This window comes from Eupeodes corollae, chromosome 2 (genome assembly GCF_945859685.1).
Source record: "Eupeodes corollae chromosome 2, idEupCoro1.1, whole genome shotgun sequence".
NCBI lineage: Eukaryota > Metazoa > Arthropoda > Insecta > Diptera > Syrphidae > Eupeodes > Eupeodes corollae.
This window is the reverse complement of record NC_079148.1, coordinates 90,896,157-90,916,145: the sequence shown is the minus strand read 5'-3', so window position 1 is coordinate 90,916,145 and position 19,989 is coordinate 90,896,157. Positions and strand designations below refer to the sequence as shown.

Genomic DNA, 19,989 nt, shown 5'->3' with positions numbered 1-19,989 from the left:
TGGGCGTTTTGTATACAAAAGGCTTTGAAACGAATTGTGACCACATTAAATTAACTGGTGACTTGTATGATTATTTTAAATTTTGCAGAATTCATTTTTAGATGCCATCAATCGCTAAACACCTGGAGGCTGAAGTGTCAACATATAATGACATTTTTACAAATATATCTCGAAAAGAAACTCCTCCTGTTATATAATTCGTCATATGGTTTAAAAACAGGGCGAACATTAAGGGACTCAAAACACATACCTGTGGGACGACAGTTTCGGAAAAAAATGATGTTGACTCCTTTTTGTCCAACACATATCACACCAGTAACAATACTGGACATACTACTATTCTAGCGAGTTTCAGATCTATCCCAGATCGATTAGACTATACCACCCCAAAAATGGTATTCGGTAAAAGCTTCCATGTGTCCATCCCTTCAAGATCCTCCTGGGAAGAAGAGAGACCCCTGGAAGACGATGCGGTACACTTCTATAAAGACGGTTCAAAGACCGATCACGGATTTGAAGTGGTATCTTTTCGGAGCAACTGAATCTCAGTCTATCCTATAGTCTTCCCAATCAATGCAGTGTATTCCAGGCAGAAGTAATGGCGATTAAAGAGCACTATCCTGGCTCAAAGAAAACGTTATATCTTGTAAGGATATACAAATCTTCTCAGACAGCCAAGCCGCTCTTAAATCTCTCGCGTCTGTCTCCACAAACTCTCAAACAGTCCACGATTGTCGATCATCTCTGAATGAGATGACGGAACAATTTAACATTCACCTCATTTGGGTGCCGGACCACAGAGACATTCCGGGAAATTGCAAAGCCGATGAGCTCGCCAAAAACGGAACACTTCTGCCTTATGTTAGACAAAAACATAACATAGGAACACCACTTGCTACATGCAAATACAGAGTACCACCTGCCTAGCAACTAAGCAAATATGGCCAAGTATAGACTTAAAACTGTCAAAAGGCTTGATATCACTGAGCAGACAAAGTATAAGCTCTAAAATTGGAGTAATAACAGGACATTGCCTCATAGGAAGACATGCTCTGAGGCTAGGGGTCTACACAAATGACTTCTGTAGAAGTTGCATGAACGAGGAGGAAGAGGAAACAGTCCAACACCTTCTATGTACTGTAAATGTCCAGCACTCTCCGTTAGAAGGAATAACTTTCTCGGTAATCCCTTCTTCGATAATACCAGTGAACTGGCAACGATTGACACAAAACGTCTCTCTAACTTTATGAAAAGTACGAAATGGTTTGTTTAAGTTCATTACTCTCCCATGAACCATTAGTGGTATCACAATGGACCCTTGAGGTCTACGTGCGTCAATAACATCTGGACAGCCACTCCAACCTAACCTATCACTCTCAGAGAACTTGAAGCAGAAATATGTACTTCGTTAATTTTCTGACTGAATTGAATGACCTTTTTGGCAGATATCCTTGCCATGCAAAAATAGTTAGAGAAGGTCTTCGTACTAAACCTTTTACTCAATAAGCCAAGTAAATATTTTTAAAATTTCGGAGTTTACTTTTTGTAAAACTTTATGGGAATACTGTCCGACCCTGCAGATTTATTGTTCTTCATTTTTTTAAAAACGATATAAGAAGCTCAGGCATTGTAAAGTTGGATTAAAGTTGGGAGTGCAAAACTTATTGAATTTTATTTTGGATCGCTATTAAAAGGTTTTTAAAGTATAAAGCGAGGTGATCAATGTGCACATACTTAATGACACCGATTTAGTACTCCATCCCAAGACCCTGACATTGCTCCAAAAGGATTTAGAGTCTTTACATTTAATGAGATTGTTAGCCGCTTTCGATTTTGGCCAAGGTGAAATAAAACGTATGGTATTTGAAGTTGAAGACTGTCGTATTAGCTAAAACGAGCATGACAAAATAAATTATAAATTCCTAAAGGTCAGAAGATGAAATATACCCACCCACTTTATTGTATTTCAATGAGTATTTAGTCCTAAAGGATCAATAATCTCCTGAAGTGGGTTGAGCAACTTGTTCCAGATTCTGCTGCAAGCACACACGAATCACTATTGTCTTTGAAAATCCAGAAAAAATTTAACACAAATATAGGAAAATGGTTGTCAATGTCAACTTTACGTGTGGTGACTAGTTTTCATCAATGTAACCTGACAGAAAAAACCGTCAATACCCGTGTTTTTTTGGTAGGTATTCACACAAATAGAAGAAACTTTTGTGAAAATCAAAAGTTAAAATTAACTTCAGCAACAAAAACTAATAAAACGGAAATTTTCGGGAAAAAATGGTAAGAAAACATGTGGAAATTGAGTTTCTATAAAAATATGTACATCATTTCACATAAGAAGGGGGTTTGTTCGTAGACTACTTCATTAACATGTGGTATTGAAGCTCGTCTAAATTCTTTATAAATCTGAATCGAGTTGAAATGAGCTTGATTGACGAGTCAAAATTTGTGAAGAAAAACCTGTGTAGAAGAGTCGGTTTTACAGATAATGCATTATGGTCTGTTTATTTGCATGTTTGTGAACAAAAAATATAGTTTTGTTTTAGGTAACGTATATTCTTAAATGGTGCTCAACTATTCAGTTCTTTATTGTTTAACACGAATCAGAAACATCAAAACACCATTAGCATTTTAGAAAGTGCTGTCAAACTTAATCATTTTTAAATCTTCTTGTGCGGTGGAAATACTAAAAAGATTTTTTTGATCTAAACTGATATATAAATTTAGTGGAAACATAGCAAAAGTTTTCTATTCTTGCATTTTCATAAACAAAACGAAATATAATCAACAGTTACAGATTGATTTTTTTCCCCAATGAAAAACACATAAGTTCAAATAAGTTTCATTCGTGACTCGAATAAATATCAAAAACACATCCGTAGTAAGATTCTACTTCTACTAAAATCCTACTATACTATTGATAGATTTTCCAACAAAACGCGGGTAATAATACTTTATTGTGTGTAGGGCCCTTTCGTGAATCTTTTAAAATGAAACTATTTAAAGCAGCTTTCCTTTCCCTATCAACATTAAATATACTGCCACTAGGAATGCTTAAAACAGATAAGTGTTATTTATATTCCAATCAGATTTGACCAGCAATAAAGAGACGATAGAAGATACGAGTCATCTAAATTGACATTCTTCAGTAAGGCTAATGAGCTTGCTGACAGAAAAAAATGTGCAAACTACTTTCTTTATAAAACGCGTCATTCCATTTGTTTGACATATTATACAATAATCAAAACAAACAATAAAATAAAATCAATTAGAATAACAACAGGTTTTCTGTTTATTTGTTTTATTTTCAGCGATGGGCGACGAAAAGGTAACGTTCGGTGTTAAACAAAATTGCAATGATCCACAAGCATAAGCTTACATTTAAAACTTTGATCGATCAAAGCTGGTGTCGCTTGTTAAGTCTGAATCTGAATGATAGAAATAAACTACTTCATAAAGATGGACTGCCAATCCTATGTTTTTAGACACTAATCAACATCAATGACGAGTAAGACAACTCCGTTGACGCATTTATAACAGGAAATATGGAAACCTATCTACGTTAATTTAAAATCACATCAATCTGCAAAATATAATGTGTAAATATCTACTTGAGAAATAAAACGCATGAATGGGTCTTAAGTACTTGCTCTTATATATTTAAATTAAATTGAAGTAGGCATTCAAGTTATTTAACTTTCATAAAATATCAGCTGACGCTGTCCCAGAAATGTTAGATATTGATATAAAGCTAGTAAGTAAGTTTTTTTAAATCTAAACAAATAAAATAGAATCATTAAAAATAGAAGGGCTGCGCGTGTTTTTGTATATCTCTTTTGATTTAACATTTTTCATATTTTGTTCATATTTAAAGCATCTGCATCAATGTTAATAAATTAAGTAATTTTCAAAAATTGTTTTCAGTACGAAATTGTACTTTTATCATTTTGTTGCACAACTATTTCGAACTCATGAAAAACAGAAATAAAATACCCTTTCGAAAGAAGGGAGTTGATTTTGGAAAAAAGCAGACCTCGAGGGAAATGGGAAGACTTTCTTAAACAACGAAATACAAAAAGAATCACTTAGCAAATTTCTGAAAAAGTCTGACGATAGATGTTTCTGCTACTTAATCTTTATGGAAATCAGCAATGTTTCCAAAAAGACCCCACACACAAAACCCGCCAATATAATAATCAAATGGATCGGAAACCGAATTTAAAAAAACTGATCTTTGTGCTGAAAATGAATGTAAAATTCATTTAGTCACGCTCAAAATAAATAAAGATAATGATGTGTCGACATAACTTATATAATTCAAAATCACGAAGTTACGATCACTTCTCAGGTTTTGAGAAAAATGCTTTCAATATCCTTCAAAGAACTTTATTATTAACACATCCCTTAAACATTGGAAAATTGCAGAAGTCATTCTTATACCTTAACAGAGAAGTACCGCCTGTACCAATTATACCAACAAATTTCGAAAAACTGCTACGACCCAAGTATATACTAGTTGAAAGAAGATTGAAACTGAAACTCTAGACTTGCTTCTTACCTCTCTCTGATCCTAATAAATATATTACCAGTGTATTATCTCCTCTAGGCACATCAGACCATTGTGTCAAATCTGCAAATTTCTTATGCAAAAAAATGTCAGTTAAAGTTAAAACCCCTACGAGAACCGTTTGCCAATATGAGAAAGCCAACTGGGATGGTCTCAATGAATTCTTCAGGAACTTTAACTGAACACTATGTTTCCACGATAGTGACGTGGATTTCAGTGCAGATATGATTACAAACTTAATTCTTTGTGGAATGAGAAATTTTATCCCGAATAAGGTAAAATCTATCAAACCCAAAGAAAACTCATGGTTTGATTCAAGATGTATAGAGTTTATTAGGATGAAAAATGTAAGTTTCCGGAATCACAAAGCCAACCCAACTAAGGAAAACCGGAATAGGTTCAAACAAGCTAGAATGACCGGTAACGGACATATACCACCGGTAACGGACATATAGACCAGAAATTACGGCAAAAAATATTACAATATCCCAATGGTAGTAAAAATGTCTGGTGAGTTGTAACAATACGCGTTCGTCGGTTCCGACGCTCGTTTCCAATGACACTTCCTATGTAAGCTCGATTTATAAATTTGCTTGCAGCACAGCTTGCTGTTAATTCTATGCTGCTAGTGAGTGCCATGACTCCGCCTGTACTTGAAAGCGTGAACGATTCTATGGAACGGATCTTCTTTCGCACTCGTTCAGTTACTAGAGTACTTAAAAATCTTGACATTCACAAATCCGTTGGCTTGTTAATGGAAGGCAGTATGGCTTTCGTTGCAATTCGCAGCATGATAAGCTCTCTTATCGAAAATGGGTGCGTTTGGTATTGATGAATCCCTTCTTCGTTGGGTTAGAAATTACCTTTAGGACAGTTCAATTCAAGTAGTATTGGACGGGTTAAAATCTGATATTCGCTCTTTCTTATTTCTATGAATGATCTTTGGTCTGAAACTTCTAACCCACTAAATTGTTTCGCGGGTGACAGTACGCTCAGCTTTTCATATTTGTTTTTAGATTCTGATCTTGACAGAATTGTTCAATGGGGAATCCAAAACCGTGTAGAATTTAATGCTTCAAAAACTCAATGCTGTTTACTGTCGCAAGAGCGTAACCCTCCCCTAATACCACTATCCATAAGTGGTACTTGCATCAAGGAGACTGAACAGCTATCAGTCCTAGGCAATACAAACCCCTTGTTGTGGAATGATCACATATTTGACATCGCCAAAAATACTGCTAAGTGTTTAGGTTTTCTCCGACCGACGATGCAAGAAGTGTTTTACCCCTTCTGATCTAGCTATAATTTTCAAAGCCTATATTCGTCCAAAACAATTCCAATATTTGGACAGGTGCTCCTATAAGCCACTTAAGTCTCTTGGACAGAATTAAAAAAAGGCAAAAAAATGATAGGTGAACGTGTCTAACTTTTCTTATGCGTCCAAAAAATAAGGTCTATTTCAAAGCATGTGTCGACAACATTTACACCTTGCGAATTATTCTTGAACAATCTTCGGAGTACCAATCGCTGCTTTACCTCATGTTCGTCGATTTTGAAAACCCCATCGTGATGTTATCTGTAGATCGCTTGGTGCTAGAGGCGTTCCTGATAAAATTGTTGCTATAATAAAACAGTCTTACAACAACGCAGGGTATTTCGTTTTGCACAATGCACAGCTTTCCGACGCATTTAAAGTGCTACAGAGAGTGCGACAGGGTGATGTATAAACACCGATTCTGTTATTGCTTGCTATTGATGATGTTATGACTGCTACGGTGAGTGAACACGAGAGACTGGGAATGTCGCCTGAAGGAAACATTAAGCCATTTGGACTATGCTGACGAAATATACTTAGTGGCAAACAGAAATGGAAACGTCAAGCAAATGTGCCACTCTCTTCAACAAAATGGGAAGGTGGTGGGCTTAAGGACTAATGCCAGTAAGACTACAACAACAACAGGTTATAGTGAGACAAATAGGATTAGAAGAGGTCACCCAGTTCAACTATCTGGGAAGCTATTTGGCACTCGATGGTGAATAAATAAAGCCCGTAGTGCATTCGGAATGCTTTCTAAAGTGTGGAACTCCAGCAAAATAGCGCTCCGTACCAAGTTAAAGTTGTTTGAGTCCAATGTAAAGTCAGTGCTGCTATATGCCTGCGAAATGTGGAAGTGCTCTGCTGACATCTCGAGAAGGTTGCAAACTTTTGTCAACCGCTGTCTACGTTATATCCTGAATCCTCAAGGTAGAAGGCGGCCAGGAAAGCCAAGAGAAACATGGAGATCATCTGTAATGAAGGAAGCTCGGTCCCAAAACTTGGAGACGTGGTCCCGGCTGAGATATCGTGCTCGGAATAGAGAGAGATGGAAGGAACTGGTTGCCGCCCTAAGCTCCTCAAGGAGTTAAAGTGCTACTACTAGCAGCCAGAAACGAAGAAGAAGTAGAAATCGTTGCTTTAAGACCTAAAAGATGAGATAAAAAGCTATAAGGGACATATTACGTTAAGTGTAAAAATTAATCATGGAACATTTCATGAAAATTATTTGGTACTATAGCCGTAGTAACAAACATTGTCTACACACCGCCTCGATCTAACTCAGGATTTAGGAACAAATCAAAAATATTTATTCTTTCTCTGTGGATATTATTTTAACCATTTATTTTGTGATCTTTTTTTCAATTTGTTATTGAAAACAGTATCATATCGTTCTTCATAGAAAAGGAATTCCAATGAATTCTTGCAAGGAACAACTTTTAATTTTTTAAACAAAATAAATTATAAACAAATGCCTATTAATTAATTTTGTGACGCAATTTATTAAAAAGGAATTAAATTAAAAGAACCTGAAGTCATATAATATCTTAGATAAATAGCGTGGCTTTAACAAAATAAACAAACTCTAGCTGCTTCAGAAGACTGAAAATAAAACTTCGTTTTGAAAATGGAAACAGAACAGCTGTTAGGACATCTTTATGTATTAATTATTTAGGTATTAAGATATTTTGAATACATTTTATGACTTAACTGTCAAAGTCATAACTTTTTATTACTAAATAACAATATTCAAACCTACCAAGACCCACCTGTGAATATTTTTTAATTAAAAATTCATTAATTTGTCATGGCAAGTTATAATAGTTTGGTTTGACCTAAGCGACAAAAAAATTGTAAGCTGGTTGTTAGGTCATCTTAACATTCCAGTTATGTGTGAATACAATGAGTGACAAAATTAAGTATTAAAGGCCGTTTAGAGGAATAACAAACCCCTAACGGTTCAATATTATTTTTATGATAATATTTTAGTCTTTAGTTTAAAAAAAAAATTGTTTCAAAAGTTTGATGTTATTGGAAAGTTTTGGAAGAAATAAATTAGCAAGTTTTTTAATGCTCCCTTGAATTATATTGGACCTTTGAATATGCACAAATAAAATATTTTAGAGAAGAACTCAAAATTTGTATAAAGAAATCATAAACCAAAACCAAAAATGACTGTTCTTAAGACTCAATACCAAAGGAGCATGTAGGTACTCTGTTGCTGTAAAAAAGTATTTTTTTCGCGGATACAGTCGAAAACAGATTTTTTAAAACCAAACAAGTTTCGAGTTAGTTACTAGAAGTAGGAGACACTTAAGCCAGTTTAATGGCCCATTGTGACGCCACAAGAATCTTTTGAAAGACCAGTTATGTTAATATGTTTGAGGTCGTTAAGATCGTTATCAAAGAAATTCTCGAAGGCAATTCTCGCGTTTTTGAACTAGAGCAGGGCATGTACTCTGTACAGAGGTGGTGAAGAATTGTTTCCTCCTCTTCCTCGTCTATACAGCTTCTGCAAAAGTCATTTGAGAATATGCCTAACCGCGTGGCGTGCTTACCTATAAGACAGTGTCCGGTTAAAACACCTATCTGCTTAAAGATAGCTAGCACATTGAATGCTTTAAATCTAGTGTTGGGCAGATGTTTTTCAATTTACAAGTAGCAATTGGTAAGCCAGTGTATGCCAAACGTGGAAGAATGGGTTATACTGTACTGGAATGGCCCGGCACCCAGCAAAGGCGAATAATAAACTGCTGTGCCATCTCCATTAGAGATGATCGACAGTTATGGGCTTTTTTTAATAGAATTTGTAGAGACAGAGTCCAGAGATTTGATAGCCGTCTGACTATTTAAGAAAATACTTATATCAGATGTTGATACCATGTGTTCTTTAAGCTAGGACAAGACTTATTTTATCGACATAAGAAGACCGCGACTCAGGTGGCGCACGCAGGTGGGAGAGGACCTCAACCAACTTGGCGTGCGAAACTGGAGACAGCTAGCTAGGGACCGAGCTGGCTGGAGACGCTTGTTGGTTGAGGCCCAAGTCCGCTCCGGACTGTAGCGCCACCTTAAGTAAGTAAGTAAGTAAGTTTAACTCGAAAACACTAAAACGATTGGAAAGGTGGAATGATGAAGACTTAATTTGAGTCGTTCAGAATACACAATTCCACCAACCCCTTCATTTGTTTGTGATCCATCTGTATAAAAGTAGACTGAGTAGTCTTCCAGGAATGCCCTATCTTAACAAAAAGATGTGGAGGGTATAGAAATCTAGAAGCTTCTTTCGAATAGCAGTTTAGGGATGTGTAATTTGTGTGCTTTGGAATTGATTCTAAATACTTAGGAATTAGGAATTACGGAGTGGCCAATGTTGTTGTTACCCCACTGCCATAAACTGCTATGTGTTACTTTCGCTTCTCTATATGTCTGATAGAATATGCACCAGATATGAACAGCTGTTTAAAATTTAGTGTATAAAACTAAAATTACGATTGTTACACATGTATAGAATTATAAACAGAATGAATATTAAGATATTCCAAAATTAAATAATTTATTTCACAAAACTTTTAATCATTATTTACTGAAGAAAAGTTATTTTCGTCTTCGAAATACCAAACACCAAAAGTGAATTTTGTGCTGTGTAATAGTATTTAAATTACATGCTCTTAAAATTATTTATTTATTCACTAAAAATTGATAAGGTTTAAAATTCCTAAAAGTAATCAAAAATTAGATATATAGTTTTTGATTTGTGTTAATCAAGAAAAACCAGTTTCAAAACAAAACTCTCCGCTTTGTTTGTTTACCTGCACATAATAAATTTATGTATATTTTGATTTTATATCATCACTCTTCGGTAATTTATTTTTTTTTCTTCTGGTATTGTGAAATTTACAAGGCATCTATTTGAATTTTTGATTAGCTATGATCAACGATACAGAATTAAATATTTAAAAGTCCATCCTTTTGGCTTTTAGTTAAATAAGTTTGAATTTTTAGGATAATTATTTTTGTTTGTGCAAAAATAGAAATAGGCTTAGATGAACATTGAAAAAATTCAATTTAAAAAAAGATTTTTAAAAACACTGGTTGACTTAAATTGCTAATCGATTGCAGAATAACTTTGTTTTTTTGACAACTACAATGAGAGTGTTAATGCCATTTGAAATAAAAAAACGAAGACAATCAATAGCTGTTTTCGTGAATATCTTGGCGGAGATCGCGGAGAAGAGATCTAAGATAATATTTAGAACAAATTATAGAGAAAGAAAGTAAAATTTACTCGTTTTAGGATCCAAGGATAAAACATTTTGATCTCAAATAATTTTTTTCAGTTAAGTTATTGGTGAAGGTCATTTTGGTAATATCTCCCTGAATTTTTAATTTAAATAACTTTTTTTACGTTCCTAAATTAAGTTATTGTAATAGGTGCGATTTTTCGAATTGAAAACTTTGACATTTCTCGACGTTTTCAAAAAAAATCAAATGGGGTTGCGCAACAGTCCGTTGTGAACCAGGGCCTAGTGACTTACAACTCTCAACCATTCCTGTGTGCGAGTACTGTTGTCAGGAATGGAAGTGACCTACAATTTAAGGCCGAATCCGAACGGCAAAAAATTCAATTAACGTTTTTTTTTATAAATCGAAAAAACTGAAAAAAAAATAACTGTCACTTCGAATATTTTTTAAAGAAAACTTTACTTAAAGTTGGTAAAAATTAATTTTCGACTCAAATATTATTCAAAAACTAAAAATTTTGGCTTCAAACTATTTTGGTTTTATAGAAAATATCGTGTTCGACATTCAGTAACATTTTTATAAAAACCCGACAACCAGTTTTTTCATAAAATTTAAGATCTACAAAAATAGTACGAAAAATGTTTGTTTGATTCTTGATATCTCGTTAATAAATGATATCACTTTGTGCTAAATTGTCGTAGAAAAATCTAATCTGTATTTGTTAACATAAGAAATAAAAACTAAGATTTGTAGAAATTGATTTTCGATTAACAATCTCGATAGCAAAACAAATTTTAAAATCAAACTGTTTTATGATATGAAAAATATTGTAGGTAATTTCAATTTTTTCAGAAAAAAAAATCAACTGACAATTTTTTTAACAAAACACGAAAACCTATAAAAACAACAAAAAGCTGATAAAAACGGTTTTCGACTCAAGTATTAGGAGAACAAAGAAAAATATGGATCTAATTTATTTATGCTACTCAAAATATTGTTATGAATATTTTGTTAAAGTTAAAAAGTCAGACAAATCGACGATGGCATGGGTAGTTATCAGTGTGGGTCGCATCTCAGCCTCTTTTTGTATTCTTCATTTCGTATTTTTTTAATTTATCGAATGCATTGATTTGATAGCTTTGTAAAAACTATAGTTTTTTTTTTATTTTAAATTTACACATTTAAAATTAATTTTAAAAATTCCCAAACTATTTTAGTCGAATCAATAAGAGCTGTAGTCAGTTTTTTAAAGAATGTATTTAATGTATATAATTGGAAATATGAGTTAAAATATTTAACTGTAGAATTATTCAATAGGTATCTTAAATTTTATTCTAAGCAATAGTATTTAAGTAACAATAGATTTTGGAAAATATTTTATATATCTTAATCAAATTTTATGATTACTGACATAAAATAAAAACACTACTTTCTGCATTATTATCTGTATAACAAAATTTGAATACATTCCATTTTTTTTTATAATAACATAGATAGATAATAATTTACAATAGAAACAAAAACTAACAAGCATGGATTAGCCGTATATATAAGAAATGATGTTGCGTACCAACTTCAGCCACAATATGGTTTGTGCTCTAACACAAACTTTAACTTCATGTGGTTGAAATTTACGGTACATAGGCACATCATCCACACATGCTTTTTATATCGAAGTCAAAATCTAGACAGAACTTCACCTTTTAACGAATTTGATGCTCTGTGTGAAGTTTTAGTTTGTGTTTAACCACATGAAGTTAATGTTTCTGTTAGAGCACAGAGTTAAATCAATTTACTCAGCTTGCCGATGAGCCAACTCGAATCCCTGACGTTGCAGGTCAATTCGCCAACACCCTAGACTTGTTTCTTACCCCTAACCCTAATAAATACACAATCAGTGTTTTACCGCCTCTAGGCACATCAGACCATTGCATCGTATCTGCAAAATTCATGTCAAAAAAACTCAGTTAAAGAAAAAACTACTACGAGAACCGTTTGGCAATATGAGAAAGATAACTGGGGCGGTCTCAATGAATTCTTCAGGAACTTTAACTGGTCACTATGATTCCTCGATAGTGACGTGGATTCAAGCGCAGATATAGTTACAAATTTAATTCTTTGTGGAACGAGAAATTTTATCCCGAATAGGGTAAAATATATCGAACCTAAAGAGAACACATGGTTTGATTCGAGCTGTAAAGAGGTAATTGGGATCAGAGATGTAAGTTTCGGGATTTATAAAGCCAACCCCACTGAGAAAAACCGGAATAAGTTCAAATAATCTAGAAAGACTTGTAACGGCACTTTCGACAAACCAAATTTTTGCATGACCAGACATTAAGTTGTAAAAAACGTACGAAACACCACGTCATCCTCGGTTCCAATGCTCGTCCACAATGACACTCCCTTTGTGAGTTCGATCGATAAAGCCAATTTGCTTGCAGCAGATTTTGTTTTAATTCGACGCTATCGGAGAGTGTAAACGATTCTATGGGACGAATCTTCTTTCGCACTCGTGCAGTTGCAAGAGAACTGAGAAACCTTGACATACACAAATCCGCTGGCCCGGATAGTATTCCCCCTATTGTTCTGAAGAGTTGTTCTTCAACGCTGGCAAAACCAGTGCGTAAGCTTTTTCCATCTTTTCTACTCTACAGGTCTCTTTCCGAGCGGATGGAAAACAGTATTTGTACAGCGTGTCCTTAAAAAAGGCAGATGATTCGCCCCCCTGAACTATTTTCCAGTAGCACTCAGTTCCCTTCTTTCCAAGGTCATGGAAACGCTGATTAATTATCAGCTTAAGAAATATCTTGAAGAACGGAAGCTTCTTAATGACCGGCAATATGGCTTTCGTTGTAATAGGTCCACTGGTGATCTCATGGTTTATCTCACCGAACAGTGGAACAAATCTTTACATCGTTTTGGAAAAAGTAAGATTATTGCACTTGATATTTCGAAAGCATTTGATAGAGTTTGACACCAAGCTCTCTTATCGAAAATGCTTGCTTTTGGTGTTGATGAATCCCTTCTTCGTTGGGAAATCAAGCCGGCAGCCGGAAGATTCTTCTGAAAAAGTATCTTTGAATAACTTATATCCTCTAAAAAACAGGACCCAGGGCCCCGCAATTATTTGGCCCCGAATCCACTGACTCAAAATGAATGAATTTATACAAGAATTATATCGAAAACGAAATAAGTGTAGTAGACAGTAACAGAAAAACAAGTTTCATTTTACGCTCCGTTCCGTTGAAATTCTCCTTCCTTAAACTTATCTTAAACTTCTGGCAGCATGAATCCTTAATCATATACCTGAACACGCTGTGAACATATAGTTCTGCACAAGTGTTGACAGTACACCCTTAGACGTTTGTAATTCGGTATGTTAAAAATTGTGTTAACATCGTAAAGTTCTTAAAATGTATAACTATTCAAGAGCATAAATCTGAATATTTGGCTGACACAATTTTGACATTTCTGGAAAATCATCATTATTCAATAGAGGATTGTGCAAGCCAAACTATGACGGTTCGTCTAATATGTCGGGAAAATATTCTGGTTTGCAAGCAAAAGAAAATGTCAAAACTTGTCCTCATTTTAACAGAAATTTGGAGCACAATATTAGAAAGAATTCGTTAAAAAAAAAACAGTAACGATTGACGTTGCTGCCAATTTGCTATGTTCTTTTATAAATGATCTAAGGGAGAAATTTTGATAAATTTGAAGCGTGTGCCAAAATTCAGAATCCGCATGCTAATTATAAAGACTTAATGCAACGAAAATTAGTATGAAGCTCGCGTGCCACATTTAATATGAAATATGAAATCATAAAAAAATCCTATTGGTTCCAGGGCTCCCAAAAGTCTAAAGAGGACCCTGCTAATAAATATATGTTTTAATATTAACAATTCAAACAAAAAATAATGAAATTTTTGAACATCAAATATTATAAAGGCAGTATAAGAGTTTGTGGAGAAAATTATTGAAATTGGTGCATTAAGAAAACTTAAAAACAAAATAACTGTTCTTCTGGAGTAATAAAAAACTTTTTATTTTTTGTTTGTTTAAAGAAGCCAAGTTAAGAAAAAAATTAAAAAAAAATTTTATGAAATCTGTCGGTTTTGAAGGACCCACTTTTTTCGACTTTTCTGCTATCGTTATGTCATGCTTGATTAAAAACGAGAGTTCGAATTTTTTTACAAATCCAATTAGACATACATATAAGCATAGTGTCTTCATATCGCAAGTAATAACAATGTATAAAAAGAATATATAAACAAGGATAGGACACTAAACCACACATAACTAGTTTCCATCGCGAACAAAAAGATATAACATTCTATTTGGAACATCACTTTGTTTTTGTTTTATTTACATGAAATGATTTTAATTTGAATAGCAAAAGTTGAAAATCCTGTTCTTCTGTGTGTTTCTTATATTTACATATTTTAAAGAAAATGATGATACCAAATTTATTATTAATTCATGTATCGTGGTACCACTCACCTTTTTAATTAATTTAGAAATACGATACTATTAAAATTTATTTATTCCACCAAAATCGAATCTTAGATTCTTCTACGATAATTTTTAGAATCCGTAAACTAAATTATTTGCCAGTTTATTTTTGTTTTTATAATATTCTTATATTATAAGTTAGTAACTTGAGACACACCCTTATACGTTACGTAATTAAAAGCCTACGGATATTATTTACTTGCCCGTGGGTGCTAGAAAAAAGGTTTGATAATATTTCAATTTTAGATTTTATTTTAAAACCAGTCGAAGCAACTTTGCTTAAGTTGTGAAGTTAAAATGAAAATGCCAGACTGCTTAAAATATTATTCTAAGGGTTGTATAAATACAAGTTACTTTACTTGAACATCATTTTAGTTTTGGTTCTTCTTGAAGGAAAAAACACCAAGATGGTAAATAAATTGTTTGTAATATTTACTTAAAGGTTTTAAATTCTAAAAAAAAAATATTTTTCAGAAATTCTTTGTTGTACTCTTGGCAATTGCGGCCTGTACTGTTGCTGAACAAATATCAAATGAGTATCTTCCACCATTGGAAAGTACATTGTCATTGCCCAGCAACGAATACTTGCCTCCACTTGGAAACGAACCATCTGGCATTTTGGCCGACGATGGATACCGTTACAAGACTGTTCGCAGGTTGAAATACCGTCATCGTCGTGATGTCAATGAATTGCCATCCAACGAATACCTTCCACCAGTTCAACAATCCTTTGCTCCTTCCCAAGAGTACTTGCCACCAACTAGTGCCGTCTTTGAGCCTGAGACCGTTCTCGCTGATGACGGTTACCGTTACAAGACTGTTCGCAGGTTGAAATACCGTCATCGTCGTGATGTCAATGAATTGCCTTCCAACGAATACCTTCCACCAGTTCAACAATCCTTTGCTCCTTCCCAAGAGTACTTGCCACCAACCAGTGCCGTCTTTGAGCCTGAGACCGTTCTCGCTGATGACGGTTACCGTTACAAGACTGTTCGCAGGTTGAAATACCGTCATCGTCGTGATGTCAATGAATTGCCTTCCAACGAATACCTTCCACCAGTTCAACAGTCGTTTGCTCCTTCCCAAGAGTACTTGCCACCAACCAGTGCTGTCTTTGAGCCTGAGACCGTTCTCGCTGATGACGGTTACCGTTACAAGACTGTTCGCAGGTTGAAATACCGTCATCGTCGTGATGTCAATGAATTGCCTTCCAACGAATACCTTCCACCAGTTCAACAGTCGTTTGCTCCTTCCCAAGAGTACTTGCCACCAACCAGTGCTGTCTTTGAGCCTGAGACCGTTCTCGCTAATGATGGATACAGGTATAAGGTTGTAAGAAAACTTAAATACAGGCGTCACTGAATACGTTCTTTGAACTTCATATGTATATAATATTAAGAAAACAAAAATTAAAAATTAAACTATAAGCAAAATTAAAGAAACGTTTTTTGCATAATGTTTTTAGTTCCTCATAAAGTTGCTATGAACTTAGTACTAAGGAGCCATAAGTAAGAAAAGGCTAAAAACTATACAAGCATAGTTCTGTGTGTTCTGTTGAAAAAGATGTGTACTGTACATAACGCTAGAACTTATTCCTAACAGATTTAACATTGACACATTGTATGGAGTACAGAAAGAGCCCAAATGACTAGCCTGTTAGAGTTTAACAGTCTTTTCGTCAGCAATAGCTTAAATTAAATTAACAAGTTTAAACTTAAGCTTGGCAGTTCTATTCATTTTACTTTTCTGTGCTAACGATTATCGAAAATTGACTTATGGACATAAGACAAGGTTAGTTAGTCATTGTTCGTTGTCATTCGTTTTTGGTTAATTTCTTTTTATAATTTGTATGTTAGTATTAAAAAGTTAAATATATCAATATATCTTTTTCTTGTAAACATTTTTCTAACAAAAAAATGATTTATTTACAAAGACAAATACCAGTATTTTTGAAGTACATATGTATTTAAATGACATACTTCAAATGTTATCTTTAAATTTTGAGTGGAAATGGTACAGTATAGACTCGGGTGGAAGTTAATTTTCTGTACTTAAAAACTTCTATCTTGACATTTATTATAACAATACTGAAATTCTATTAACGGTTTTTCTTATTTCAAAATTTAATTTCAAACTACGATTAGAAATAAGAAGAATATACGAAAAATAAGTAGTATATGCTTAGGCTCTGCGTCGTGAATCTTAAACCCAAGCTTAAAAAAGTTCACCCCACTGAATCGATAAAAGCTTTAAATTACTATGCATTTAACTTGCCTGGTGTTATGCAAGCAAAATTTGAGAATTGATCGTAGATTCTTTACTTTTCAGTTGATTGATAACCTTCAGGAAAAATACATTTATAAACAATAAAATGAAAGTACTTCATTTTTTCTACATCTTATGAGTTACAGGTTTTGGAAAAACTATTCTGCATATTAATTTGCAGGGAATAGACAAAGATATATTTTGTTTAAAAAATATTGGTTAACATAAATTAAACATAAATCAGGAGTTCCCCAAATAGTTTTCTTGGATATAACAAAAATTATGATAAAATCTCCTTGCCACCAATTTGAATGAAATTCAATTCTTAAAAGAAAATAATTGGTGAAGTTCGTATGTTGATACATTCAACAAGAAAATTTTAAACACAACCTCCGTTAGCCAATTTTTGACTTAAAGTAGGCTTTCATTATCTGTACAATTGCAGTTTAAATCCAAAATGTTAAGCTTTTAATTTTCTTAAAAAATGCATGAAATATGCTGTGAAAAAGATTTTGACTCAAAGTTAAAATGTTAACCAAATTTTGTATTGGTATTGCGTATTGCACATAAGTTAACTACCCCTTAAATGTTATAAACTTAACCTTAAAGTAAATGAAATGTTAAAAGGCAAGAGTACCAATTTGTTTTTTTTATTGCGAATAATATATGTAAAAAAAATAAATAAATTGGGTGGTGCAACAGTCCATGAAGAACCAGGGCCTAGTGACTTACAACTCTCAACCATTCCTGTGTGTGAGTAATGTTCTCAGGGATGAAAGGGACCTACAGTTTATATGCTGAATCCGTACGGCTAATTTGAGAAAGCACTTTTTCATGACAAGAATTACTCTTGAAAAAAGTTAGGTGGCGCAGGCAGGGATTGAACTCAAGACCCCTTGGTTGAATTAAATCCAATTTGTAAAAATTTAAGAAATATTAAATTAGTAAAAATTTGTAAAAATCTATTTTCAAACTAAACTATTTTTTATATGGAAAATATTGTTGTTGATTTTAAAATATTTAAGAATAATTCAACTAACAACTTTTTTTAACCCGACACGAAAACCTACAAACTTTTAAGCAAGACGAATCGACAGACTGGATGGGAAGTTATTGAAGAATGGAAACATTCTTAATTGGTACCAATTCATGAACCAGGTTCAGAAAATGAAAATTATATGTAAGCTCTCTGAAAACTAAGCTTAAGTCACACACTTCAATGAGTTTTTTTACTAACCGCTTAAAAATGTTCTTTAGTGTTTTATAAAGGAGGTTAGCAAAATTTAAATAACATAATGTGTATCTTAACCTTGCATTTACAGATTTCAATAATTATGGCAACTATAGTTATCAAATTATTTTAGAACACTGTTATCCAGCAAAGGAATAGTCTAACTAGTCAACTTGGATGATTCCCTACATATGAATGCATTCCAAGATTCCAATAGTTTTTTAATATGCCATATTTAAGAGCTAAAACACAATAGTTTAAAGGGTGTTTGGTGCATTTCATGCAGCAATTGTTTTGAAACGTAGCTTTTTTTAGAAAAATAAAATATGCTTTTCTTGTTTCCATTTCTATTAATGCGAAGAACGCTACGATAATTCAAGAGAGATGATCTGATATGAAGAACTGACGGTCTTTTTTTGGCGCAGTTTTTTCGGACTCTATTTTCGTGAGTCTGTTATTACTATCGCTATCAATCTGCATACCCTTATTTTGACCTTAAAGGAGTCAATTTAACTTTGAAATTGTAGACAGAAAAATGCTCGGTTCTTGAATTTGATATAGGTGCATATAAGAACATAATTTATCTTAAAAAAAATAAAATAAAACTAATTAAGGTAAACAAATAAGTTAAGAAGAAACGTTTGTGTGTCTCTCAAGAGATTCAAAGCTTTTATATCAATAAATATGAAACGTTCATTATATTTTTCAATCACCCATAAGTTTAACAAAAGTGTCACTTTTGCTGTTGGGACATTAATATTATTGAAATTCGTTTATGGATCTTAGTTCTAGAGCATCCAAAGCTAATTCGCTTCAACAGTAGATTTATTTATTTTTTTATTTATTTAATTTTTTATATTCAACACAAAATCAATTTTGAAAGAAGTAAAATGCACGAATAGTTCGCTAAAACTGCTTATTGTCTTCCAAAATGTCTGTTCAAAAAAATTTCTTATACATATTTCAAGATTTAAAAATAAATCATTTTGTCTTAAAAATATTTTTGGCAAGCACTAAATAAAGTGCTTATAGATTTACATTTTACATTTAAATTTCGTTATTGAGTTTTGTAAACAAATTAATTTTTTTTAAATTATAAAAAAAAAATCATTTTTGATCATCAAAAATCATCATAAATTTGATCATCGACAAGAGCTTGCACAGAAAAAGAAGATTATTGAAATCGTTCTATTAGTTCTTGAGAAACCTTAAGAAAAATTAAGGTTTTTGTGAGGGGTGCCCTTCTGGAGCAATATCAAAATATGTTTTTCTTATAGAAAGAAGCCAAATTAAAAATACAAAATTTAAAGAATGTTTTAAAAACATCACATATTTTTAAATTGATGATTTCTTATACAATATGTTCCTCTAAAGAACCTGAATATTTTCTCTTTTTCTTAGAAGCAAATTTTATAAAAATAATTTAAGCATGATTAAAGTTTTTTTCAAATTCTAAATTTAGTGAAAACAAAAATTTGAGTTGTTTTTGACAGCAAACAGTTTTTTGGTGAACGTCGTTAAATTACTAACAAATCCCTAAATGAAATCTTTACTTATACAACTTGACCGTATAAGCCTTATGGCTCATATGCCCCCCCCCCCCCCTTCCTGGATCGTCCATTGGTCAAAAGTTGGTGAATTTGTGCTGTGCTTTTGGAATAGGGCTGAAAATCCGATTCATATTATTTTCTTGGTCCAGTCTTCAGTTGAAAGTTGTACTTTTAGCAACAACGTTTAAGAAAGAAATATACAAATTTTGTAAACATAAACAAAAAATTAATAATTCAAATTATAATAGGGGTCATGCCCATTAACGCAATACGATTAGTTTTGAATTAA

General features: G+C 33.2%; 1 protein-coding gene across 1 annotated transcript; it reads left to right on the top strand.

Annotated features, from left to right (window-relative positions):
• The first annotated feature begins 14,930 nt into the window (after positions 1-14,930).
• On the top strand, positions 14,931-16,101 carry LOC129946426 (uncharacterized). The gene is made up of 2 exons (XM_056056611.1): positions 14,931-15,064; positions 15,129-16,101. The coding sequence occupies exons 1-2, from the start codon at positions 15,062-15,064 to the stop codon at positions 16,014-16,016; spliced, it is 891 nt and encodes a 296-aa protein (XP_055912586.1). The 5' UTR covers positions 14,931-15,061; the 3' UTR covers positions 16,017-16,101.
• Positions 16,102-19,989: the final 3,888 nt, after the last annotated feature.